The sequence below is a fragment of the Ctenopharyngodon idella genome, chromosome 10, assembly GCF_019924925.1.
Source record: "Ctenopharyngodon idella isolate HZGC_01 chromosome 10, HZGC01, whole genome shotgun sequence".
Lineage (NCBI taxonomy): Eukaryota > Metazoa > Chordata > Actinopteri > Cypriniformes > Xenocyprididae > Ctenopharyngodon > Ctenopharyngodon idella.
The window spans coordinates 53683-80584 of NC_067229.1; the positions used below are offsets into that span (position 1 = coordinate 53683).

General features: G+C 37.6%; 1 protein-coding gene, 1 long non-coding RNA gene and 1 pseudogene across 14 annotated transcripts in view; 2 read left to right on the top strand and 1 right to left on the bottom strand.

The window, feature by feature from the left end:
- Positions 1-805: 805 nt before the first annotated feature.
- Positions 806-26902, bottom strand: part of LOC127521373 (uncharacterized) — a 144425-nt gene continuing 118328 nt past the window's right edge. For all 7 annotated transcript variants that reach the window (XR_007932334.1, XR_007932333.1, XR_007932338.1 and 4 more), the window contains 4 exons: positions 2285-2405; positions 1416-1549; positions 1230-1332; positions 806-1107 (listed from right to left, as the gene is read on the bottom strand). This is a non-coding gene — a long non-coding RNA (uncharacterized LOC127521373). The remainder of the gene's footprint in view (positions 1108-1229; positions 1333-1415; positions 1550-2284; positions 2406-26902) is intronic.
- LOC127521334 (myosin heavy chain, fast skeletal muscle) overlaps positions 9258-26902 on the top strand; it is a 63357-nt gene continuing 45712 nt past the window's right edge. The window contains exons 1-9 of one of the 6 annotated variants that reach the window (XM_051910542.1): positions 24609-24809; positions 24949-25092; positions 25176-25332; positions 25906-25933; positions 26034-26148; positions 26238-26330; positions 26432-26495; positions 26610-26708; positions 26792-26895. In XM_051910542.1, coding sequence (XP_051766502.1) covers positions 24609-24809; positions 24949-25092; positions 25176-25332; positions 25906-25933; positions 26034-26148; positions 26238-26330; positions 26432-26495; positions 26610-26708; positions 26792-26895 — 1005 coding nt within the window. Of the gene's footprint in view, positions 9474-24608; positions 24810-24948; positions 25093-25175; positions 25333-25905; positions 25934-26033; positions 26149-26237; positions 26331-26431; positions 26496-26609; positions 26709-26791; positions 26896-26902 lie in introns of those variants that run through there. The other 5 variants (XM_051910540.1, XM_051910536.1, XM_051910539.1 and 2 more) reach the window with 5 other exon arrangements.
- LOC127521371 (myosin heavy chain, fast skeletal muscle-like) lies at positions 9609-22240 on the top strand (annotated as a pseudogene). Its single transcript, XR_007932332.1, has 38 exons — positions 9609-9750; positions 9834-9990; positions 10431-10458; positions 10558-10672; positions 10991-11083; positions 11185-11248; positions 11325-11423; positions 11525-11628; positions 13799-13937; positions 14021-14139; positions 14553-14702; positions 14791-14961; positions 15035-15364; positions 15534-15605; positions 15683-15770; positions 15843-15960; positions 16078-16201; positions 16294-16430; positions 16517-16772; positions 16860-17102; positions 17187-17363; positions 17461-17606; positions 17679-17769; positions 17873-18262; positions 18338-18464; positions 18793-18911; positions 19017-19213; positions 19296-19479; positions 19567-19732; positions 19824-19948; positions 20147-20455; positions 20569-20772; positions 20866-20991; positions 21319-21489; positions 21579-21683; positions 21768-21863; positions 21976-22107; positions 22208-22240. The product of XR_007932332.1 is annotated as a myosin heavy chain, fast skeletal muscle-like (transcript).

Below are 26902 nucleotides of genomic sequence, written 5' to 3' on the forward strand. Positions count from 1 at the left end.
ATGACTTTCTGTTATGAAACAGGACATTGATTTCATACAGGTCCACTGTAGGATTAAAGCATGTAAATCAGGCATTTTGGGAGACACAACAAGTGAATAGGGAAATAAATGATATATCAATATTCCTATGAAATATTAGATATTCTTATTAAATACTAGATATTCTTATGAAAATGTTGCCAATTATTACTTACATTATTACACTTATTTTTTCATACATGTTGCTCCAAGAACACATTAATATGCAAATTAGATACAATGTATCAATGCATTGTATAGAATGGGAAAACCCACTTATGGCCATTTTACACACATATCGCATAAAGTAAAATAGTAGCTTATATCAATTCATTCTGTTTTGTCTTTCATAACATAGTTAAAATCCTGAAACCTAAAAAATCCAACCCCCCGATAAGGTCGGCACCAGACCAAGGGGAGTAGAGCAGGATAACTGAAGGGAGAGGAAGACCCGGGAGCCTCGAGGGGTAGACGAAGAAAATCACAGCGTTTGATGATGATGAGAGAGGGGGCAGAGAGAAAAGAGAATGGTGGAGCAGGGCAAAGAAGGAGAGGAGAGAGATGGTGAGAGTGTGAGGGAGAAAAGAGGAGAGGAGAGGAGGAAGAAATGAAGAGGAAGGATGAAAAGTGGTGAGAAAAAGATGAGAGACGATGGAGAGTGGAACGAGAGATTGTGAGAAAAGAGACAGACTGAGATGAGAGAGAGTTGGAGAGTTCAGTATACACACACTGACACAATCTGCTCTCTACAACACAGTCATGATCACACTCAAATCATGACAATGAGTTCAGAACACAAAGATTATATATTTAGAGCAATAACATGAATTAGGGCAGGTCCTAAAGCTTACATATACTGAAAAAAGTCCCTCTACCACTGATACAAAATGAAATAAATCTGTCAGTTTAAAAAAAAAAAATTATATTGTACACTAGAAAAAAAACACGCATGTTTATGATAGAGTGAGAGTAATTTGGTCTTCTGACAGCACAAGATTCTTCATTCTTCAGATTCCCAGCGCGTCTTCAGTCACATGACCTCCCAACAGGATGTTCCCATCTCTCACACACACTAAGACAGGCCATCCGCTGAAACACACACACCTCCAAACTCAATCACCACTGTACATGTACATGTTTGTAAATGTTTTTAAAGTACTTCAGCTGTCAACAGCAAACACTGAATGCTGAATGAATGAATGTTGTCTCACGTTTCTCAGAGCGGATCCATGACCCGCCTTCATGGTCACAAACTGATCTACATGCATACAACCAGATCAGAACCAGAACGGTGGCCCACACGGACCCATCCACCTGGAAAAAAAAACACACATCACACACACACACACACTGAACCAATCATGATGTATCTGAGGATATGATATCATATGCTTCACCTGCGCTGGCCTATGATTTGTCACCTCGTCCTCGGTCTTCCCAAACATGTCAGCCAGCGTGGCGTTCAGCTCCCAGCATCCTGAGGCCTTCTGACGAGAGAGCTGGAGCAAAGGGTCCGTCCGGTGCGCGGATTCTGCTGAAACACACCCAGAGTTTATGCGGAAGAAAGCTGGACACACAAAGCTTGTTGATCACATGCAGGCATTCTGAAGGGGTCGTATTTGTCAGAGAAAACAATGACATCAGGCACGGGATAAACACACACCCAGGACGCTGGACACACGTAGAGCGGGAGCTCGAGACTGTTGGCGGGGTCCTTTAAAATGTTGCTATTTACCTGAGACTATTTTTTATTATTAACTAAAATTGATTCAATTAATTGATTGTGGTCAAAGTAACCAAGTGGTTACTCTAAAGAATTGTTGGTGACAGCCATACAAACACACACACACAGACACTAGATTAGACTCTAGACTCTAGCATCAGTGTGAAATAATAATGAAGATAATTTAAGAAAAAAAAGTTTACTGAAGTAAGTGTTAAACAGCAGCTCTACAGTCTCAGAGCCTCTCTGGGACAGCAGGCCATTCAAACAATAGAGGAGTGTGAACGACGTGTGTTAATGGGCCATTACAGTTCCTGCTCCAGCCTAAAGGGGCGCTGCTGAGTATGACTTTTAACACATACACATACCTGATGGTCCCCACTTGGCCCAAAAAAATAAATAAATAAATAAAAAATTCACCAGAGCATTTTTAACTTGATTTTAGCAGGATTTAAAGCATGACCAACAGGGGACACTCACACACACACGGACGTCTCACACACAAACGTCACACACACACATGCATATAAAGCTCCGGCTCACATGTGAAGGGATATCCAGGTTTCTGCTTGGCAGTCGAACACAGTTTCAGATGATCTTGTTGAATCAAGTCTTCTTGAATCACCAGCATCTCTTGACTGCAGTACTGTATCCTATTTGAAACCTGGAGAACGAGACAGTCACAGCCCACATTATTATTATTCATTAATATTATTATTATACCCTTTGCACACAAGTCATGTGCCTATTGCTGGGTCAGGATGGTCAACTAGTCAATGAGTGACACTAACTAGTGCTTTTACAGTTTTTCTCAATTGCTAACACACAATTCATGAAACAATTCACCATTTTCTCACAACTATAAACAATCTCGTAACTACACACACCAAACTTCCATGTCAAAATCAAACATTTCAGTCAAAAACTTATTCACTTCTGTCAAAATCAAACTTTGGCCTCAGATGACACAAAACCTGCAAATACACAGACTACTGCACTGCCCAGTGAACACTAGTGAGATCAATTCATAACACTGCAACAAAAATACCTCTTATTGGGATTCAAGAATAATTTGGCAGCTCAGTGTCTATTACAGTATACAACATAAATGAAAGAATGCAGATAGAGTAAAATGCAACAATGAGCTTTAGGACAAATTAGATAAAGTAGTTGATCTTACAAGAAGAAGAAAAGTTCAAAAACCAAAGAACTAAATATGAAATGTGTATGCAACACAGTACAGTATACTGTCAATTACAGTAATACATAAATAAAGAAATAAATTCGCCATCCTCTGTGGCTTCAGACAAATTTCACTACAGTATACAATACTATAGCAGTTTCTTGGTCTTCTGACAAAAGACTTTCTCTACCTTCCTTAGGCAGTCGTCTCTCAGTTCTGCAAAAATACGGCACATGAAAAAAAAATGACTACAAATAAATTTGACAATCACAAATTTGAGGGTGTATATGTGCTACAGTTTACTGGACACAGAATAGTGAAATTTCTCTCATATAAAGTACTGTTTCTGTGTACTGTAATTATACTGTATGTGTAAGTAGTATAAAACCCTGTCGATGATTCTAGGATACAATTTCTAAAGCACAATCACCTGTGCTACTGTTTATATTATCTCGATATCCCAAGATTCTGATTGGTGTGTCATCATTTTTGCCACTGAATGTTCACTGATGGATAAATGTGTGCTATATGAGTTTACATACTGACTTTTGAGTTCATTATACTATGAGTTTGTGTTTTCTGAATGAGAACATGGTGAAACCACTGTAAAATAAGGGCATCTTTGTGTAGAGTTTTGCAGAAATCATTAAGAAAATTGGAATGTGTGTAAAAACAAGTGAAATGTGTTTATAGTTTTGAGAAATGTGTCTTTGTTTTGAGAATTGAATAAATGGTTTTGGAAATTGTCAAATGAATCAGTTATAGTGTGTTAGCAATTGCGAAAAACTAATATTTTAGCAGTTGTGTATTTAACGCACACATTTTTTTCAACAAAAAACATAAGCAATGTCGTGTACATCTAATTGTACATCAAACTGAAGTCAGATCAGATTATTAACTGTTGATATTTCATAGCCTTTTAAAGTCCTTTGTTACTTGTGGCTTAAATACAGTGACAAAGAAATTTACACCATCAGGTTTGTACACAGCAAGTGTACGTGTGTTTAGGCTTCTTTCAGTTCAGAAAAACAGATCAGTATGTTTCTTCTTCTTTTATTTGTAACTCTCACCTCGTCCGAACACCCAGAATTTCTACAGCAGTCTAATGAACTCATCTAAAAATAATTCACACCAAAAAAAGTGACGTTTCTTTTTAATTTTATTCAATTTACAGTTTCAACATTGTTTTTTGTTTCTGCAATAACCCAGCATGTACTTAATAATAATAAACTGTGTAGAATGAAGAAAACTGAGCTACATCCTATTCAGTGAAAGGCTGAGCATGTAAAGTGTTTCTCTTTGGATGGGAATAAACAGTACAGTTCCTCAGAGACAAAGCAAAACATCTCAAGAACGTCTCAAGAATTTCTTAACAGATGTGAGATGAGAAAACAATCTCATTGGCATCAATATCACAGCTTTACATGCTGCAGAAGACAAACGGCCACAACATTGATCTATTTTTATATAACCTCAAGTCTGCACAAGCAAACAGCTGTAAAGGGTGATGCTGCGGGTGAAACATTTTCCAGCACTTATAAGGCCTGCTGGGCACTTGGGCAAAAGATTCCCACTTCCGCCAAAAGCAGATTCAGTGTCCTAAAGGAAAACAGCAGAAATGTTGCTCCCTGTTGCTGCTATAATTAAAGGCATCTTAATTTAACCCCTAGCTGAAGGACAAAGCCCATGTGGAAACTTCACCCCATATCCCATTATTACTCAGAGACCTGCAACAGTCCGTTACCATATAAAAGTGCATGTTAACTTCTAGTGTTAGGAATGCGCATGCTGATTTAGTGTAAAGAGAAAGACAATGAAACTGACAAAAATGATGGAGCAAACTTTGGAGCAAAAAAAAAAAAAAAAAAAATCAACAATTAAAAACAACCTAGAAGGACTAACAGATTAATTATTACCACAGCCGGATTTTTTTTCAATGGCAGGGTTAGAAAGACATAAATCACCATCACCAATGGCCTCACAACTCTTAAAGGACAAAGAAAAAAAATCACATCAGACCTGTTCGTTTAGTTAAAGCTGCCAGTTCTGTCAACAGACTCTTGCAATTAAAAAAGCAACAGCCACGCAGAGAGCACTGCCTTCTTTGATATGACTTATTAATAAAAATGCTTGAGCTGCAAAAGCGCTGCAACTGAACACCAGAAGCACGCAGACGCTCCCCCACAGCTGCTCCAGCTTTAAACACCCCGTCCATACGCCATATAAGGAAAGCCTGATCTTATACTAATCTGTGTGATCTGTAGCGCTTCTTCACCGCGTCCTTTCTGCAGATCAAATAAACCTTGAGATTTCTTCACCATTACTGAACTGTCACTCAAAGCAGCAAAGTTCCCAGATGAGGACTGATCTGCATGTATTTTGTCACATTTCTGATATTTGGCTGTTGAGCACAAAACTGTAAAAGTATAAATCATCTGAACAGCTTTAGGCTTCTTATAATGTTAAACTCAAAGATTGGGAATAAAACATTAAAGAGAACATTCACAGTAAAGGCTATATATTTAGATTGCCTTCACTTGCATGCCTTCTCACACCACAAACCATTTTAGTCAGAACAACTTGTTTAATATGGCTTATTTATAAATATGCTCAACTTGCAGATGCCTTGAAACCGTATACCAGAGCCATCTGACAGCTCCTCCACGGCCACGGGTCACATTGGTGAAGTTCCAGCTGGATTAACTGACACCGTGAAGGAGCTCCGAAATCATGAGCCAAATGCCAAGGGTATTCACGCTTGCCAAACCAAATCTATTAATCATGACACAACCTTGGATTCTCATCTATGTGGACAGTGTGGAAGCATTTATTGGGCTGGCTGCACCATGCTTGTCTTAAAGATTTCATTTATTGCCCTTTAGACAGGTGGGATTAACTTAGTTTGAATTAGATTCAATGTTATTGATTACTGAGCTTTTTCATCGCAAAGAAAAAAATCAGTCTGTCCTGTTTATGTGATAAAATATTTGGTCACACTTTAGATTAGGGTCCAGTTTTCACTATTAGCTATGACTTTTGCCGGTGACACTTTATTTTAGGGTCTTTTAACTAGTTGCTTATTATCATGCATATTACTAGAATATTGGCTGTTTATTAGTACTTAATAAGCACATATTAATGCCTTATTCTGCATGACCTTATTCTACATTCTTAATCCTACCCAATACCTAAACTTAACAACCTGCTTACTAACTATTAACAAGCAGTAAATTAGGAGTTTATTGAGGGAAAAGTCTTAGTTAATAGTGAATACATGTTCCCTATTCTAAAGTGTTACCCCTTTGCCTCAATAAACTCCTAATTACTGCTTATTAATAGTTAGTAAGGTAGTAATATGGGTTAACAATTTATAATAACTCACACTATGAATTGTTAATTAAGCATTAGTAAATAGTCAATTCATCATTTATAAAGCATTGTCCCTACATTGAAAGACATCTATAAATACAGCTGTAAATGCTTTTTTCTTGATTTATAAGCATATATAATGTGTTTAATAATTTTATTTTTATGCTTTATTAATGATCAATTTATCATTTCTAGATCAAGAATTACATTATTTACAAACCAGTTATTTAGGAGTTGTCAGTGATTCATAAGATCATTTAGAAAGTGTAAGTAAATGATTAATAAACTATTTAAATGTACATTTATACATCTTACTATTTAGACACAGTAATAGTTACTAATAGTGTTAATAAATGCTTTATTAACATGTATTCCTACTGTAATTCAGGTAGTTCTAAAACAGTTGATCTATTTTTGTGAGCTCATCTAAAGTGAGGACTATTTATGCCTCATAAAGCTTTACAAATGCACTGGTAAACTTTTATTCAGCAATGTTTACACTTTACAGAAATTTATTTTTATATCAGATTGCAAAGGCTTAATTTCATTTTACTGCACAGTTATGTTTTCTGGCGGTGCACAGGAATTTTTATTTTCTATGACATTGCAGAGGTTTTTTTCATGTTATATCAAGTGTACATTTGTACAGTTTCATTTTTTGCATTGTTCATTGTTCTGTATCACTCTGTGTTGTGTTTGTTTCCTTGGCAACACTTTATATTAGAGTCTTTTAACTAGTTGCTTATTATCATGCATATTACTAGAATATTGGCTGTTTATTAGTACTTATTAACCACATATTAATGCCTTATTCTGCATGACCTTATTCTACATTCTTAATCCTACCCAATACCTAACATAACAACTAACTTACTAACTCTTAATAAGCAGTAAATTAAGAGTTTATTGAGGGAAAAGTTGTAGTTAATAGTTTATATGCGTTCCCTATACTAAAGTGTTACCGTTTCCTTTTTCTGTTTAGAAGATAACTGAGCCTTTAAATCTCCTTTGTAAAGCTTTACGAGGCATAAATAGTGCTCACTTTAGATGAACCGACAACTACTAAATGTTTTTTAACTACCTGAATTAATCATGAATTACAGCAGGAATACATGTTAATAAAGCATTTATTAACACACTATTAGTAACTATTATTATATATCTAAATAATAAGATGTATAAATGTACATTTAAATAGTTTATTAATCATTTACTTACACTTTCTAAATGAGAAATTATAACTTGATCATTAATAAAGTATGAAAATACAATTATTAAACATTATAGATATGCTTATATATCAAGAACAAAACATTTATAGCTGTATTTATAAACTGCTTACTAATGTCTATTAATGTAGGGACAATGACTTATAAATGATGAAATTGGTCGTGCAGAATAAGGCATTAATATGTGCTTTGTAAGTACTAATAAACAGGCAATATCCTATCAATATGCATGTTAAAAAGCAACTAGTTAATAGTGAGAACTGGATCCTAAAGTAAAGTGTTAACAAATATTTTTGTGATAAAGTAAAAATGAGTTAATCCTTTAAAAATAAAAAGTATATATATATATATATATAAATAGTGCTCACTTTAGATGAACCGACAACTACTAAATGTTTTTTAACTACCTGAATTAATCATGAATTACAGCAGGAATACATGTTAATAAAGCATTTATTAACACACTATTAGTAACTATTATTATATATCTAAATAATAAGATGTATAAATGTACATTTAAATAGTTTATTAATCATTTACTTACACTTTCTAAATGAGAAATTATAACTTGATCATTAATAAAGTATGAAAATACAATTATTAAACATTATAGATATGCTTATATATCAAGAACAAAACATTTATAGCTGTATTTATAAACTGCTTACTAATGTCTATTAATGTAGGGACAATGACTTATAAATGATGAAATTGGTCGTGCAGAATAAGGCATTAATATGTGCTTTGTAAGTACTAATAAACAGGCAATATCCTATCAATATGCATGTTAAAAAGCAACTAGTTAATAGTGAGAACTGGATCCTAAAGTAAAGTGTTAACAAATATTTTTGTGATAAAGTAAAAATGAGTTAATCCTTTAAAAATAAAAAGTATATATATATATATATATATATATATATATATATATAAAACATTTCATCCTATTGACCATCTGGCGAAGCAAAGACATTCATCTTAAAATTGATATAAAGGAATAAAGCAGTTCATATGTAGAACCCTCAATTCTATGACTTTCACATTCGAAAGAATCCACACTGACATAACTTACTGCTTTTAGACTTGGCACTTTTTTGGACCACTGATGCTATGCAAATCAAGTGCTAGGGGGAAAAAAAAGCAAAGACATTTCAAAGACTTCTCTTATCAATCAGTCTATAGGGTGTGTAACTGTATCTTAGGATAAAAATAACATAACAGTTTAACACAATCATATATAGGCAGTAAAACCCAACCCATTATAGCCAAATACAGTGCGGCAGCTCTTCTGGGACAACATCTTACTTATAAAAGGAGAAGTCTTGGACTCCCCAAAGACTGCCAACCATTGCTGAAGGTAAGTGAGCCAAAACTCTACAGTGCCAAAACTACTATTAATTAATTTTTATTTTTTATTGCTGTTACATCAGTTTGACATTAAAAGAAATGCTTCAGGTCCTTAAAAGAAAATGGGCAAATATAAGATCATATATGAATAGAAAACAATATATTCTAAATACTCTTTGTCCATGTATTTAACAGAATCCAGCAGAAATCTGTACATTGCTGACCTTGAAAACAACAAAGTGAGCAGCTTGGATGTACACTTGATGATATACTGCATCATTAATGAAATTACTATGTGAATGCAAAAGGAAAAATTCAAACTGGAACACATTTTGTGAGAATTCAAGAAAAGATTGACACCTAAAATCTTGTCCCACTTAACATGTTTTAACAGAAAAGTCCAATCATGGGAGATGGTGAGATGGAGTGCTTCGGCCCGGCGGCCGTTTACCTCCGGAAGCCAGAGAAAGAGAGAATAGAGGCTCAGAACACCCCCTTTGATGCCAAAACGGCATTCTTCGTGACAGATGCAGACGAGATGTACCTGAAAGGTACTCTTGTTAGTAGAGAGGGTGGAAAAGCTACTGTCAAAACTCACAGTGGGAAAGTAAGTATCATGGATAAAATCTATTTCATATGTTACTGTGCTTGAGTCTGCAGAGGTTAAAGATCTTCAGTTAAATATCATACAAATGTGTGTATGAAAGTCTTTCTTGATTACCGATCAATGTTCATTACAGACTGTCACGGTAAAAGAAGATGAAATCTTCCCCATGAATCCTCCCAAGTTTGACAAAATTGAGGACATGGCCATGATGACCCACCTCAATGAGCCTGCTGTGCTGTATAACCTCAAAGAGCGTTACGCAGCATGGATGATCTACGTAAGTCTAAGCAAATTATATTTTATTCTTTTATTCATGGGATGGGGCGAAAGAATTGTTATACTGAACTATCTCCGTTTCAGACCTACTCTGGCTTGTTCTGCGTCACTGTCAATCCCTACAAGTGGCTCCCAGTGTACGATGCAGTCGTTGTGGCTGGATACAGAGGCAAAAAGAGGATTGAAGCCCCGCCTCACATCTTCTCCATCTCCGACAACGCCTACCAGTTCATGCTCACTGGTAAGTGGATTCCAGAAGGGTCTCAACAAACAAGAGTTATGAAAAACTTTGACACAATGAAAAAACATTGATAATAATAATTAAATAAGTTCTTTAAAAAGAAGACTCATAGTGTTTGTTGTCTTTAGTTAACTATACCTTGATGAGTTTTTTCAGCTGATGCTAATGGATTGTAAAGTTCAAGAATGCATTCATTTAGTAAGTTCTGATCATTACTATGCATCCTTACATAATAAATGTTATCAAAATCTCTTCTATAAGAATGAATGCAAATGAAATGTTAAGGTTAGCATATAGCCTATTAATATATTAATGCAAGAACAACAAAAAATGAATGATAAATTAACTGAAAATATTTTATAACACTTTATGCCTTCAAGTTAATATAAAGTACTGCCTGTATTTGGAATCCCTGTTAACATTTCATGGTGTAATTTCAGATCGTGAGAACCAGTCTGTTCTGATTACGTGAGTAAATATTCTTCTGAAATAACCTGAAACTTTTTGATTATAATGTAAATCCGTAGAAGATTTATGACTAAATCATGATCTATTGTGAACCTCCAGTGGAGAATCTGGTGCTGGAAAGACTGTGAACACAAAACGTGTCATTCAGTACTTTGCAACTGTTGGTGCAATGTCTGGACCGAAGAAGGCAGAAGCTGTCCCTGGAAAAATGCAGGTTAGTGAATATCTCTTCAAGACAATATTATTGATTACACCAGTGTTTCTCAACTCCATTCCTGGGAACCCACCTACCACAATGTTTCTGATATCTCGCTAGTTAAAACACCTTCAACTCATCAGCTTCTTAGTGCGTTAAACAGGAAGACATCTAAAACATTCTGGGAGGTGGGTCCTGAGGACTGGAGTTATGTTGGATTACACTGCATTACAGTATTTGTGCTTTACCTTCACATTTGATATTCAACAGTGTTTTGATCTGCCTGCCTGACTTGACTTGACTCATAACTATCCATTGTACTACAATTACAAATAGGGATCACTGGAGGACCAAATCGTGGCAGCCAACCCTCTGCTGGAGGCTTATGGTAATGCCAAGACTGTGAGGAATGACAACTCCTCTCGTTTTGTAAGTTGAACTAATGAATCATTATAATATTATACAACTTCAGTCACACCTTCAAAGCTTCCAAACACCTGAGCTTTTGTAAATGATTTCAATCTTCATAGGGTAAATTCATCAGGATTCACTTTGGGACCACTGGAAAACTGGCCTCAGCTGATATTGAAACTTGTGAGTCAACATTGTTTTAAGCCAAAAATACTTTATTTGAAGGCTAACAGCATTAATCTTTTTTTTTTTTTGGAAGATCTGCTGGAAAAGTCAAGAGTTACATTCCAGCTGTCTGCTGAGAGAAGCTACCACATCTTCTACCAGCTCATGACCGGACACAAGCCGGAACTTGTTGGTATGAACATTTTAGGTGTTATATTTTACTTTACTTCCATTTTATTGTTGTTTTATACCAATCAATGAAACTAAATAAATGTTGACATTATTTTCATACAGAGGCCCTGCTCATCACCACAAATCCATACGATTTCCCAATGATCAGCCAGGGTGAAATCACTGTCAAGAGTATCAATGATGTGGAGGAGTTCATTGCCACAGATGTATGTGGACAACTGCATTATCATTATTAGGGGCAAAGCAGCAAAGGTGCGTAGGCACCTATTGAAATCGTTAGTTTTCTTATTATTATTCTTCCGCTCTGGAAGTCTATGGCAGCCCATAGAACCGTATGCTAAAAAGTTGTGAAATTTGGCACACTGATAGAGGCCAGTCTCAACTGTGTCCAAATTTGGAGTCTCTAACTCAATCCCTCTAGCGCCACCACCTGTCCAAATTATCACTTATGTTTATGCTATTAACTTTTGAACCATAAGGGCTGGAAACAAAATTCTTTTTTCTTCTGATTCCTTGGCTCAAGACAATTTGTTTTCCGAACTCCTCCTAGGCCGTTGCTCTGATTTTCATGAAAATTGAACCAGAGCATCTTGAGACAGACCATGCCGACAAAAAGTTATCAAAAGCTGCACAAATGAATTTGACAAAAAGCTTGCCAAATCAGATGAGGCCATATCTCCAGAACACTTTATCGTATTCAGACCAAACTTAGTACATGTAATCACAAGCATGACCAGAGGCAACATGCAGCGTTTCGGCACAGCGCCACCTACTGGTCCGGAGATACAAAAAATGGCTATTTTTGCTTATAACTTCTGATAGGTCTGTCCAAAAATCATAAATTTGGTCTCGTTAGATTCGGGGCATCATACCGAGCCAAATGCTATCCAATTTTTCCATATCGGCCATTTTGGCTGCCGGTCATTTTTAATTTTGTACAAAAATGCTGTATTTTATGAACGCATTAGCGTATCATTACGAAACTCGGTTTGGGTCATCACCACGATGCCCTGAAGGAGCCTGAGATGTTTCGGATCAGCGCCACCTAGTGGAGAAAAAAAAAAAACATTTATATGCTTATAACTTTGGATGTGGTTGACTTATTTTTAAGGGAGTCATCATCTTAGACCCCTGAATCCTTACCGAGTCCAACAATACCAAACATGCTAGGTTTCGCTTTATGGTTTGTGAAACGTGGTGATTTAGCGCTTAAAAAACAATTGCAAATATCTTCAAAACCGTTTGATTGAGACAAAACCAGCATGGGAAACACGGAACCTTAGTTGATTAACTGAATATCAAAGCCCAAATGTCAAAATTTTGATGGGAAGTGGCAAAAAAATCAAAACAAAGTCATCCATGGGTCATTTTTTGTTCTCATACATATAAATGTCTATAACTCCGAAACAAAACGAGATATTTTCACCAAATTTGACACACATATGTATTGGCTCACTCTGAGGACACATAAAAAAAGCAGTGGGATTGTGCCTCCTGGTGGTGCTATAATTGAACAAAACATGAAATTGCCATTAACTGCAATACAGTATTATGATATAAAATGCTATATTTTATGAATGCATTGGTGTACCATTACGAAATTCAGTATGGTCCTATTGTAATGAGACTGGTCTCAATAGATTCCTTGGATCATGCCGAGAACATAGATACCAAATTTGCCATAGTCGGCTGAACTTCCTGTCTGCCATATTGTTTTTCTTTAAAAACCTACTTTTTCGAACTCCTCCTAGACCGTTGCTCCGATTTTCACCAAAATCGAATCGTATCATCTTCAGACCATGCTGGCAACAAGTTATGGATTTCATGTTGATAGATAAAACCATTTTCGTATACCACATCAACAAATTAGAGGCTTGATGCCAAAATGACTCTTGAGGATGTATCTCTACAATGCTTTGACATATTGACACCAAACTTTGCGACTGTCATTGTCACCTCACTTTGACATTACCACATTAATTAGGTGACAGTGCCACCTATTGGTCGAAAGTGATAAACCAGTAAATCTTTATAATTCACTGTATTCATGATTTTCCAGCTATTTTGCCTAAAATGATCTTAATAGGATTTTAATTGCTCCCCGTTGCACTTGATCTAATGCTCACAGCTATGTTGGCTGGCGTGTGCCTTCTTTGTGCTTGGCCCCGATAATTGCTGCTTGCAGCTATATTTATTATTATTATTATTATTATTATTGTTATTATCATTATTAATATTTTCTGATTCTATACAATATAGCTAAATTAAAGACAAACACCAGCACAAACTGAATGGTGCATGACATACAATATAAAATGCCCTTCATTTTGACTATGTGAAAATAATGTGTGATTCATTCGGTCATTGTATAAACAGACTGCGATTGACATTCTGGGCTTCAGTGCTGATGAGAAAATCAGCATCTACAAGCTGACAGGTGCTGTGATGCATCATGGGAACATGAAGTTCAAACAGAAGCAGAGAGAGGAGCAGGCCGAACCTGATGGCACTGAGGGTAAAGACATACTATTAGCACATATTAACATGTGAACATTCACTTCATTAGCGACAATAATGCATAAAATTGTTCTTCCTCAGTGGCTGATAAAATCGCCTACCTCATGGGCCTCAACTCCGCTGACATGCTGAAAGCTCTGTGTTACCCCAGAGTGAAGGTCGGAAATGAGTTTGTGACCAAAGGCCAGACAGTACCACAGGTGCTCACTTATCTACTCTACTCAACAACAATGTTTTTGATCTGTCTGCATTGACACCATTGTATGCGAACTGAACTGAGCTGGACAAGGACATTACTGTTTTCTCCAGAGCCAATGTATAGATGAATTAACTAAATTAATAACTATTGATTTTTACAAAGGAATGAATCAATACTGAACTTACTTAAGCTTCACAATGACACCATTTTCTTCTAGAGCTGCAGCCAAAATTATTTGCCAGTTATCATTGTAAAGCTGCTTTGACACCATCTGCATTGTAAAAAGCACTATATAAATAACGGTGACTTGACTCGATAGATGATAAAAGCTAGAAATGTCTCGTAGACATTCATAGTTGTCCTGAGAAGTAAAAGTGTAATAATATGAACTACACTGACCTTTGAATGTCTCAGGTGAACAATGCAGTCTCTGCGCTCTGCAAGTCTGTCTATGAGAAAATGTTCTTGTGGATGGTTGTCCGTATCAATGAGATGTTGGACACAAAACAGCCAAGACAGTTCTTCATTGGTGTGCTGGACATCGCTGGATTTGAGATCTTTGATGTGAGCATGAGTTATCAAAGTCTCTGTAATAATCAGGATATAAAAGATAATAGACAATAGTAAGAACTTGCCTCTGTTTAATTATCAGTTCAACAGCTTGGAGCAGCTTTGCATCAACTTCACAAATGAGAAACTGCAACAGTTCTTCAACCACCACATGTTTGTTCTGGAGCAAGAGGAGTACAAGAAAGAAGGCATTGATTGGGAGTTCATTGACTTTGGTATGGACTTGGCTGCCTGCATTGAGCTCATTGAGAAGGTAAGAGGACATTCGGAAAATTAAAATGATTATTCATATTGTGCCTGTACTTGAGCATGAATTTCTCCAACAGCCAATGGGCATCTTCTCCATCCTTGAAGAGGAGTGCATGTTCCCCAAAGCTACTGACACAAGCTTCAAAAACAAGTTGCATGATCAGCATCTGGGCAAAACCGCAGCTTTCCAGAAGCCTAAGCCTGCCAAAGGCAAGGCAGAGGCCCACTTCTCTCTGGTGCACTACGCCGGCACTGTGGACTACAACATTAATGGCTGGTTGGACAAGAACAAGGATCCACTGAATGACTCTGTTGTGCAACTCTACCAAAAGTCATCGCTCAAAGTGCTGGCCTTCCTGTATGCCACTCATGCATCTGCTGAAGGTATGGTCACCTGAATTTCTTGTGTTTTAGATATTAAGAACTGAAGACTGAGACACAACTCTTATTCTCCACATTTCATAATTTGATGCCACTTTTATTAAAATCTATCCAATACAGGAAATTTGGCTAAAAAGTTATTTATTCTTTATACAATATCAGTAACAACACTTGTCTTGACATAAAACAGCTGAGGGAGGCGGCGGTGGAAAGAAGGGAGGCAAGAAGAAGGGTGGTTCCTTCCAGACTGTCTCTGCACTTTTTAGGGTAAACAGTTTCTATCTTTTTATGTAAAATGTGAACTTTTACATTACAGATTAGGCTAATGACAAACATTTCCACAGGAGAACTTGGGTAAGCTGATGACTAACCTGAGGAGCACTCACCCTCACTTTGTGCGATGCTTGATCCCTAATGAGTCCAAGACTCCAGGTAAACTTAATCCCTGAAGACTAAAAAGTTTTAAAAAATATCTCTGGAACCTTAAGAATATTTTCATTGCAGGTCTGATGGAGAACTTCCTGGTTATCCACCAGCTCAGGTGTAATGGTGTGCTGGAGGGCATCAGAATCTGCAGGAAGGGATTCCCCAGCAGAATCCTCTATGGTGACTTCAAGCAGAGGTAAAGACACCTTTTTCCAGCCACCAAATTAGAGATGATGCACAACCTAATCTTCATCATCTTATAACTATATTTTTGGTTTCACAAAAACATGACTCTCCCCTGAATGTCCTCTAGATACAAAGTATTAAATGCTAGCGTCATCCCTGAGGGACAGTTCATTGACAACAAAAAGGCATCAGAGAAACTCTTGGGCTCTATTGATGTTGATCACACTCAATACAAGTTTGGGCACACCAAGGTGAGTTAAACAGCAAATACCTATGGTCACATCTATGCTGAAGGGGACTGCTCTGCTTCTATACCACTGATTTCTTCCAAATGTTCTTGTAGGTGTTCTTCAAAGCTGGTCTGTTGGGTACTCTTGAGGAGATGAGAGATGAGAAACTAGCAGAACTGGTTACCATGACTCAGGCTTTGTGCCGTGGATTTGTCATGAGGAAGGAGTTTGTCAAAATGATGGAGAGGAGGTACAATGAACTTACAAAACTGTTTGAAACAACTGTTTATTACAAAAGATTGATAATGACTAATTTACTATTTGCAAATAACACAGAGAATCAATTTATTCCATCCAATACAACATCCGCTCATTCATGAATGTGAAACATTGGCCATGGATGAAGCTCTACTTCAAGATCAAGCCTCTTCTCAAGAGTGCAGAGACTGAGAAAGAAATGGCAGCCATGAAGGAGAACTATGAGAAAATGAAGGAAGATCTAGACAAGGCATTAGCTAAAAAGAAAGAGCTTGAGGAAAAAATGGTTTCACTTCTTCAGGAGAAAAATGACCTTCAACTGCAAGTAGCAGCTGTGAGTATTTCAGCTCTTATTGAGTCAAAATGACACCTACAGCTATGGCCATAACAAGTTCTTAACTACATCCATCTTAATGAACAGGAAACTGAAAACCTTTCTGATGCTGAGGAGAGATGTGAAGGTCTCATCAAAAGCAAGATCCAGCTTGAGGCAAAACTCAAAGAGACATCCGAGAGACTGGAGGATGAAGAAGAAATCAATGCTGAGCTCACTGCCAAGAAGAGGAAACTGGAGGACGAATGCTCTGAACTGAAGAAAGACATTGATGACCTAGAGCTCACCTTGGCCAAAGTGGAGAAGGAGAAACATGCAACAGAAAATAAGGTCAATCATCTTTTCACATGTTCTTCACACTGCTGATAGTTCAGGACCTTGAGAGTGAAACCAGTGAACAATGTTTCGATTTAGGTTAAAAACCTGACGGAGGAGATGGCCTCTCAGGATGAGAGCATTGCCAAGCTGACCAAAGAGAAGAAAGCCCTCCAAGAGGCACACCAGCAGACTCTTGATGACCTTCAGGCAGAGGAAGACAAAGTCAACACTCTGACTAAATCTAAGACAAAGCTTGAGCAGCAAGTGGATGATGTAAGATGTTTGGCATGAAACTAAGAGAATGAATCAATAGGAGATTAATTTTGTGTCTCTAAACCAGCATTAAATGCTCTGGTTTCTGTAACAATAGCTTGAAGGCTCACTGGAGCAAGAGAAGAAGCTCCGTATGGATCTTGAAAGAGCCAAGAGGAAGCTTGAGGGTGATCTGAAACTGGCCCAGGAGTCCATAATGGACCTGGAGAATGACAAACAGCAATCAGAAGAGAAGATCAAAAAGTGAGTGGACATTAGCATTTACACAATTACACGAAATTTTACACATTTTACAAAAAAGTACTTTAAAAACAGGAAGGATTTTGAGATCAGTCAGCTCCTCAGCAAGATTGAGGATGAACAATCATTGGGAGTACAGCTTCAGAAGAAGATCAAAGAACTTCAGGTAACACTAATCTTTTCTATGTGAAACTGTGAAGTAGATGCATAGCTGGGAAAACCCACATTACCAATATCACTGGGTAGTTAATTTTTTGTTCTTTATTTAGGCCCGTATCGAGGAGCTGGAAGAGGAAATTGAGGCAGAACGAGCTGCTCGTGCTAAAGTGGAGAAGCAGAGAGCTGATCTCTCCAGGGAACTTGAAGAGATCAGCGAGAGGCTTGAGGAAGCTGGTGGTGCCACTGCTGCCCAGATTGAGATGAACAAGAAGCGTGAAGCTGAATTCCAGAAGTTGCGTCGTGATCTGGAAGAGTCCACCTTGCAGCATGAAGCTACGGCCGCAGCTCTCCGAAAGAAGCAGGCAGACAGTGTGGCTGAGCTCGGAGAACAGATCGACAACCTCCAGCGAGTCAAGCAGAAGCTGGAGAAGGAGAAGAGTGAATGCAAGATGGAGATTGATGACTTGACAAGTAACATGGAGGCTGTGGCTAAATCAAAGGTAAAGCACATACAACACAAATTACAGAATAAAATGCACATTCAAACACCTATGCTTAATCTTGCATTTCAATAGGGTAATTTAGAAAAGATGTGTCGTACACTTGAGGACCAACTAAGTGAAATCAAAGCCAAGAATGATGAGAATCTGCGTCAACTAAATGATATTAATGCACAAAAATCAAGACTTCAGACTGAAAATGGTGAGTGTTGCAAGGTAATAAGGTAACTTTAAGTTCAAGTTCAAGTTCACGTTTATTTATAAAGCAGATTTAAAAACAACGTGTGTTGTACCAAAGTGCTGTACAACTTAACACAAAAGATAAGAGATAATAAAACTAATACATAAGATAAAATATAAAGCATCCAAGATAGGCCATAAACCACTCCCCTATATAATTCAGGCAACATCATAAGCTAAAGAAAATAAATGAGTCTTTACAAACTTTACATTAATAATTGTGCATAATTAATGAATTAATGAAACTATTAACTAATGGAATTGAACTAATGGAACATTTGATCTGTTAGGTGAATTTAGTCGCCAACTGGAAGAGAAAGATGCTCTTATTTCTCAGCTGACCAGAGGAAAACAGGCTTATATTCAGCAAATTGAGGAACTCAAGAGACTTGTTGAAGAGGAAGTGAAGGTAAATAGCCACCCTCAAAAGTAAACATGTACAGTAAATCCACCAATGAATTTTCAGAAAACAATGCCCATAAACTGCACAAAACATAATAACATTTAATTTTAGGCCAAGAACGCTCTGGCCCATGCGGTTCAGTCTGCTCGCCATGACTGTGATTTGCTCAGAGAGCAGTATGAGGAAGAGCAGGAGGCCAAAGCTGAACTCCAGCGTGGAATGTCTAAGGCCAACAGTGAGGTAGCTCAGTGGAGAACCAAATATGAGACTGATGCCATCCAACGCACTGAGGAGCTTGAGGAATCCAAGTAAATACATCAATGGGAAAAGTCTTCAGTATCCTACATTTAATAGGACAAAGATTTCATAATTTCAAATCACTTTCCTCAGGAAAAAGCTGGCCCAGCGTCTGCAGGATGCTGAAGAATCCATTGAGGCGGTGAACTCCAAGTGTGCCTCTCTGGAAAAGACCAAACAGAGACTGCAGGGTGAAGTAGAGGATCTCATGATTGATGTGGAGAGGGCAAATGCATTGGCAGCCAACCTTGACAAGAAGCAGAGAAACTTTGACAAGGTAAAAAAGACATGGATAACCTATAAACATAAACCATGAATTCTGGACTTTACTAATTAATGATTACCACATTTCTTTCAATATCAGGTGCTGGCAGACTGGAAACAGAAGTATGAGGAAAGTCAAGCTGAACTAGAAGGTGCTCAGAAAGAAGCTCGTTCTCTCAGCACTGAGCTTTTCAAAATGAAGAACTCCTATGAGGAAGCTCTTGACCACCTGGAGACCCTGAAGAGGGAGAACAAGAATCTGCAACGTAATGCAACTTTTTGTTTGTACACCAAGGACTAAGAAAGATATGCATTATAACTGAAAATCTTACACTTATGATTTTTAAACCCATTTAGAGGAGATTTCTGACCTTACTGAGCAGCTTGGAGAGACTGGAAAGAGCATTCATGAGTTAGAGAAAGCCAAGAAGACAGTGGAGTCTGAGAAATCAGAGATCCAGACTGCACTTGAAGAAGCTGAGGTGTTCTTTTGTTACAATACTAACATTATGATATCATTGCTTTGCATAATATTAAAACATTGAATATGGAATATTTATACCTTTAAATGGAAAACTTCATTTTTGCTAATTATTTCCTTCTTAAACCCTAATAAATGTGCATAAATGTGCTTGAGACAAATTTAAAAAGTACATTTTTGTCTTTTTTTGTCCTTGTAGGGCACCCTGGAGCATGAAGAGTCCAAGATTCTTCGTGTGCAGCTGGAGCTGAACCAGGTGAAGAGTGAGATTGACAGGAAGCTTGCTGAGAAGGATGAGGAGATGGAACAGATCAAGAGGAACAGCCAAAGAGTCATCGATTCCATGCAGAGCACTCTGGACTCTGAGGTCAGGAGCAGAAACGATGCCCTGAGAGTCAAAAAGAAGATGGAGGGAGATCTGAATGAGATGGAGATCCAGTTGAGTCATGCCAACCACCAGGCTGCTGAGGCCCAGAAACAGCTCAGGAATGTCCAAGGCCAACTCAAGGTATCTTTCTGTAGAATGTGGAATTGCAATAAATATTAAATGTTTGACAATATGAATATCATACATGAATTACCCAAAACAAGAGAACTAACAAAGAAAGAATGTTACCACAGGATGCCCAGCTGCACCTTGATGACGCTCTCAGAGGACAGGAGGACATGAAGGAGCAGGTGGCCATGGTGGAGCGCAGGAATAACCTGATGCAAGCAGAGATTGAGGAGCTGAGAGCTGCACTGGAGCAAACAGAGAGAGGCCGCAAAGTGGCGGAGCAGGAGCTGGTTGATGCCAGCGAGCGTGTGGGACTGCTGCACTCACAAGTACAAACAATTACTAAATACCAGGAACAAATTCACCATACATGAAAAACTTTCATATAAATGTACAATAAACTAACTGCTTACATCCCACAGAATACAAGTCTTATTAACACCAAGAAGAAGCTCGAGGCTGATCTGGTCCAGGTTCAAGGTGAGGTGGATGATTCAGTCCAGGAGGCCAGAAATGCAGAGGAGAAGGCCAAGAAGGCCATCACTGATGTGAGTGTTTACATTCTGCTACTCTATTATAATTTAAACAGTTATTTGACTTTGTTTAGCTGCATGTGCTGGACTCAACACTAAGGATGCTTTCTACAGTGGTTCAAAGCTTGACTTGCCCTGCCACAAAATAAATAACCATGTGTCCCATGGCCAGATTGGGCCAGTGATAATACAGTCAACTGTCTTGAGTGTCTTTCACACTGGCCCCAGGCAATTAGTCTGTCAAGTCCTTATTTTTGAGACTTGATGTTGCAACAAAGGGAACCCTCCATGGAAGGTATTTATCTCTATTGGTTAGTTCATTTTAACTGTCTTATATTTCAGGCTGCCATGATGGCTGAGGAGCTGAAGAAGGAGCAGGACACCAGTGCTCACCTGGAGAGGATGAAGAAGAACCTGGAGGTGACTGTCAAAGACCTGCAGCACCGTCTGGATGAGGCTGAAAGTCTGGCCATGAAGGGTGGAAAGAAACAGCTCCAGAAACTGGAGTCCAGGGTAAATTTGAGTGTTTAGGAACAAAACACATTCTCAGATGTACTGGTCATGGCAGAGATTTGACAGGTGAAACAATAACTCTACTGAAGGTGCGTGAGTTGGAGTCTGAAGTTGAAGCTGAGCAGAGACGTGGTGCAGACGCTGTGAAAGGAGTGCGAAAATATGAGAGGAGGGTGAAGGAGCTCACCTACCAGGTATAATTAACCAGGAATTAGAAATTCACCACCTTTTACAATATACATTTTAACTAAGACCATGACCAATATTTACACCCAAAGACTGAGGAAGACAAGAAGAACGTGACCCGACTGCAGGATCTGGTAGACAAGCTGCAGCTGAAAGTGAAGGCCTACAAGCGCCAGGCTGAAGAATCTGTAAGTCTAATATCAAATGTCTTGAGCGTGAAGTTTTAGTATTGACAAAAGCGTCCAGTGCCATGAATGCACTGCTATGAAATGGGTTGGATATCTTGTGTAATCGTAACAGGAGGAGCAGGCCAACACTCACCTGTCCAGGTACAGGAAGGTGCAGCATGAGCTGGAGGAGGCTCAGGAGCGCGCTGACATCGCCGAGTCTCAGGTCAACAAGCTGAGGGCCAAGAGCCGTGAAGCTGGAAAGGTATCAAACACACAGATGTAAAAGGATTGATGATGTACAGCTGCATTCTGTGAAGCTATAGTTTATACATAAATATTTGTATTTTTATTAAATTGTGCAGAGTAAAGATGAAGAATGAAGAAAAGACAACAAACCTTCAAGCAAGCAAATAAAAAGAAAAGAAATAATCTGTTTTGTCCTCCTTTTATGTTGTCAACCATATCAAACTACTTATGAACATTCCTATTTATTCATTCAACAGACACTTTTAATCAAAAGTCCTAGCAGAGACTTATGAATAAAGAACAAGCAGTTTGTCAAAGGAGCCAACAATATTTTCTGTACCATGCCAAGTTTCAAAATTAAGATAGAATAGTAAACAAACTAGAGCAGAAATTAAATGCAGAGGTTAAAAAAAGAGCGAGCAAGAATTCTGTATTGTAAGTGCCTGTATTTATGGTTGTGGGTTAATCTTTCCAGGAGAGGTGTGTCTTTAAACGCATCACATTCGACCTCTCCCTCCACCCTTGTTGCTATAACAGCTTGAATTATTTCTGGCAACATTTGGCAACAATATTTAAAGAGCAATTTATGTTGACATATCACACACTTGTTGCAAAGGTGTCGTCTGCACATTCTGCCACTGAATCACATTCCAAATGTAGCTCTTATTGGATTGAAATCGGTCTGGCTGGTAAAGGATTTAGTTGGCACAAGGTGTTATCTGCTTCCCTACATGAGTACACCATGGCTATAAAGGGATTCACACAGAGTAACAAAATGCTAAGGAAGCTCAAACTATAATCTGTACCATGATTTTCAATTTAAAAGGCAATGAAAGTGGTTTACTTTTCTTGACCTACCACAGTTAGATACACAGCTTTCTGGTGTCATGATGGGTCAGATAATGAATGTGGTCTGAATGAATGGCCTAAAGCTCATAATACAAACAGCAGCTCTGACTGTGCTATGTTTATGATTTTCCCACGTAAGAACATGCTGTTTATAACTTTGAGCCGTAATATCACTATGAATGCAGATTAGTAGGTGCAAAGACTACTTAGCTTTAATTGCTCAGTAAAAATTCAGCCAGAAATATTATTTTTCAGTTGGACTGAGGAACTACAGTTCATCTCTGGCAATAAATCGTTTAGGTTTTATAGAACCTGAAGGCAAAAAATGTAAGGATTCCTGAAAATTACTATCGAAGGAAAACCAGCTAAATTTTCTCAGATTTGTCAAGAGGAACATTTCTGGGCATTCTTGAGATTCCTTTCCATTACATAATACATAAACTCTTTAGGATTTGATGTTATCAGAATTTGAAGAGGAAATAATTTGCACTACATGTCTAAACAAACATTTGTTGGAACTTGTTGAACACAGGGATTTATCTGGCAACACAATGGTCAGTATGGTATAAGACATCATGTGGTTTACCAATATCAATCTTCATTTAACAGACGGTTGCCCGAAAATTAAGCTATATATTAAAATTTAGCAATGTTATATATAACATCAGATCTCTCTCGTAAAAGAGATTTTAATCTCATGAGACTTCCTGGTAAAATAAAGATAAATAAATAATATTTGTTGCCTGTATAGAGGAAGCCAATTTTTTTACTTATAGAAAGTCAGCCTTGCTGTCACCCCCGAAACTGAATACCAGTGACAGCTGACGGCTTCTCTACGTCTGAACCAAGTTCTTCCTCTGTGCCAAGTTCCATTAATTTTAAGGATGCTGCATTGAAATACGACCTTAGTGTCATCAAATTAAACATCTCAAACAAGCAAGTTCACACAACAAGAAAGCCTACATTAAAGAACAGTACAAATTACATAAATCATGGAATGTAAAAATTTTTATAACATAAGTATATTATTCAAACGTCTATGATTAGTATACTACTGCTTTAAAACTAAAACATCTCAATGTTATGAAATTATGTAGAGAGTTTTTTTTTTAGTTAAGGTAAACTGTAAGAATTAAAACCTCACATGCTCCAGCAAAAAAACAAATGAATGACAACATCTTGCTATTTTCCACTAGGACAGAGATACATCACCATATACCAAGTAGAATTACATGCCCAAATCCAGCAGGACAGTTCTGCTGAGTGTTCAGTAGTGGACACTATATAAATGGGTGGCCCTGATGTTAGCACAGTGGCCCAGCAAAGATAGGTAAGTTACACCATATGTTTGAAATCTCATTTTTCAGGAGGTTGTGAATGCTGATTAGCCTTATTTTTTTTTCTTTCAGAATCCTGAATTTGACACTTGCTATTTCTATCTGAGCATAATACAAGGTAAAGTGCTAATAATGCAAGATTTCAATTTTCTATAACTTGCCAACTAATGCAGACAATACAGTGAGATCTGTTTGGAGGTTTAATTAATTGGAATGTATTAGGAGAGATAGACTTGAAAGTTACATGATGACAATCAACAAGTTTAAAAGTGAAATAAATTAAGTATAGAGGTATGTTGATGTCAATTTTACTCCACAGTGCAGTGCAATCATGGGAGATGGTGAGATGGAGTGCTTCGGCCCGGCGGCCATTTTCCTCCGGAAGCCTGAAAGAGAGAGAATAGAGGCTCAGAACACCCCCTTTGATGCCAAAACGGCATTCTTCGTGACAGATGCAGATGAGATGTACCTGAAGGGTACTCTTGTTAGTAAAGAGGGTGGAAAAGCTACTGTCAAAACTCACAGTGGGAAAGTAAGTATCATGGATAAAAACTATTTCATATGTTACTGTGCTTGAGTCTGCAGAGGTTAAAGATCTTCAGTTAAATATCATACAAATGTGTGTACAAAAAGTCTAATCTTTCTTGATTACCGATCAATGTTCATTACAGACTGTCACGGTAAAAGAAGATGAAATCTTCCCCATGAATCCTCCCAAGTTTGACAAAATGGAGGACATGGCCATGATGACCCACCTCAATGAGCCTGCTGTGCTGTTTAACCTCAAAGAACGTTACGCAGCATGGATGATCTACGTAAGTCTAAGCAAATTATATTTTATTCTTTTATTCATGGGATGGGGCGAAAGAATTGTTATACTGAACTATCTCCGTTTCAGACCTACTCTGGCTTGTTCTGCGTCACTGTCAATCCCTACAAGTGGCTCCCAGTGTACGATGCAGTCGTTGTGGCTGGATACAGAGGCAAAAAGAGGATTGAAGCCCCGCCTCACATCTTCTCCATCTCCGACAACGCCTACCAGTTCATGCTCACTGGTAAGTGGATTCCAGAAGGGTCTTAACAAACAGGGAGTTAAAAAGACAATGAAAAAAAAAACCCTTTATAATACCAAGTGTGAAAGCATTATCTATAACTACTTTTCAAACAGTGTTAATAGATACGCTAAATGCAAATGGTATGTATATCATTTATATAATACATTGTACCAAAAAAGAGAGAATTGTTTCATATGAAAGAGGACTGACAATGTTTTTGTTATCTTTAGTTAACTACTAGTTAACTATGTTAGTACTAGTTATGTTAGTGTGTAAGTTAGTCAGTGCTTCAAATGAACATTATTTTGCATTAATGCATAAAAAGTAAAAAAAAAAAAAAAAACGTCTTCTATATGAAATTATGTGAATGCATATAGATGAAATGTTAAGGTTAGCATATAGCCAGTTCTTGTATTAACAATGTAAGAACAACAACAACAACAACAACAACAATCAATCAATCAATCAATCAATCAATTAGACAATCAATCAATCAACACTCCACACCTTCTAGTTAATATAGAGTGCTACCTATTTTCGAAAATCTGTTAACATTTTGTGATTTCATTTCAGATCGTGAGAACCAGTCTGTCCTGATTACGTAAGCAAATATTCTATTGCTAAAATAACCTGTAGCTTTTCTATTCTAAATGTAAACCAACAGATGATTTATGACTAAATGATCTATTGTGAACCTCCAGTGGAGAATCTGGTGCTGGAAAGACTGTGAACACAAAACGTGTCATTCAGTACTTTGCAACTGTTGGTGCAATGTCTGGACCGAAGAAAGCAGAACCTGTCCCTGGAAAAATGCAGGTTAGTGAATATCTCTTCAAGACAATGTTATTGATTACGGTATTTGTGCTTTACATCATAACTATCCATTGTACTACAATTACATATAGGGATCACTGGAGGACCAAATCGTGGCAGCCAACCCTCTGCTGGAGGCTTATGGTAATGCCAAGACTGTGAGGAATGACAACTCCTCTCGTTTTGTAAGTTGAACTAATGAATCATTATAACATTATACAACTTCAGTCACACCTTCAAAGCTTCCAAACACCTGAGCTTTTGTAAATAATTTCAATCTTAATAGGGTAAATTCATCAGGATTCACTTTGGGACCACTGGAAAACTGGCCTCAGCTGATATTGAAACTTGTGAGTAACATTGTTTTAAGCCAAACATTTTATTTGAAGGCCAAAATGTGGGTTAGTCTATTAAAGTCAATGACTTTTTTTTTTTTTTTTTTTTTCAATTTTTGTCTTTGGAAGATCTGCTGGAAAAGTCAAGAGTTACATTCCAGCTGTCTGCTGAGAGGAGCTACCACATCTTCTACCAGCTCATGACCGGACACAAGCCAGAGCTGCTCGGTGAGAAATCTACAGTCTTGTGCATTTCATTTATTTCCATGTTTGAGAACACTGTTAACATAATGCACATCAATTCTTTACAGAGGCCCTGCTCATCACCACCAACCCTTATGACTATCCAATGATCAGCCAGGGTGAAATCACTGTCAAGAGTATCAATGATGTGGAGGAGTTCATTGCCACAGATGTATGTG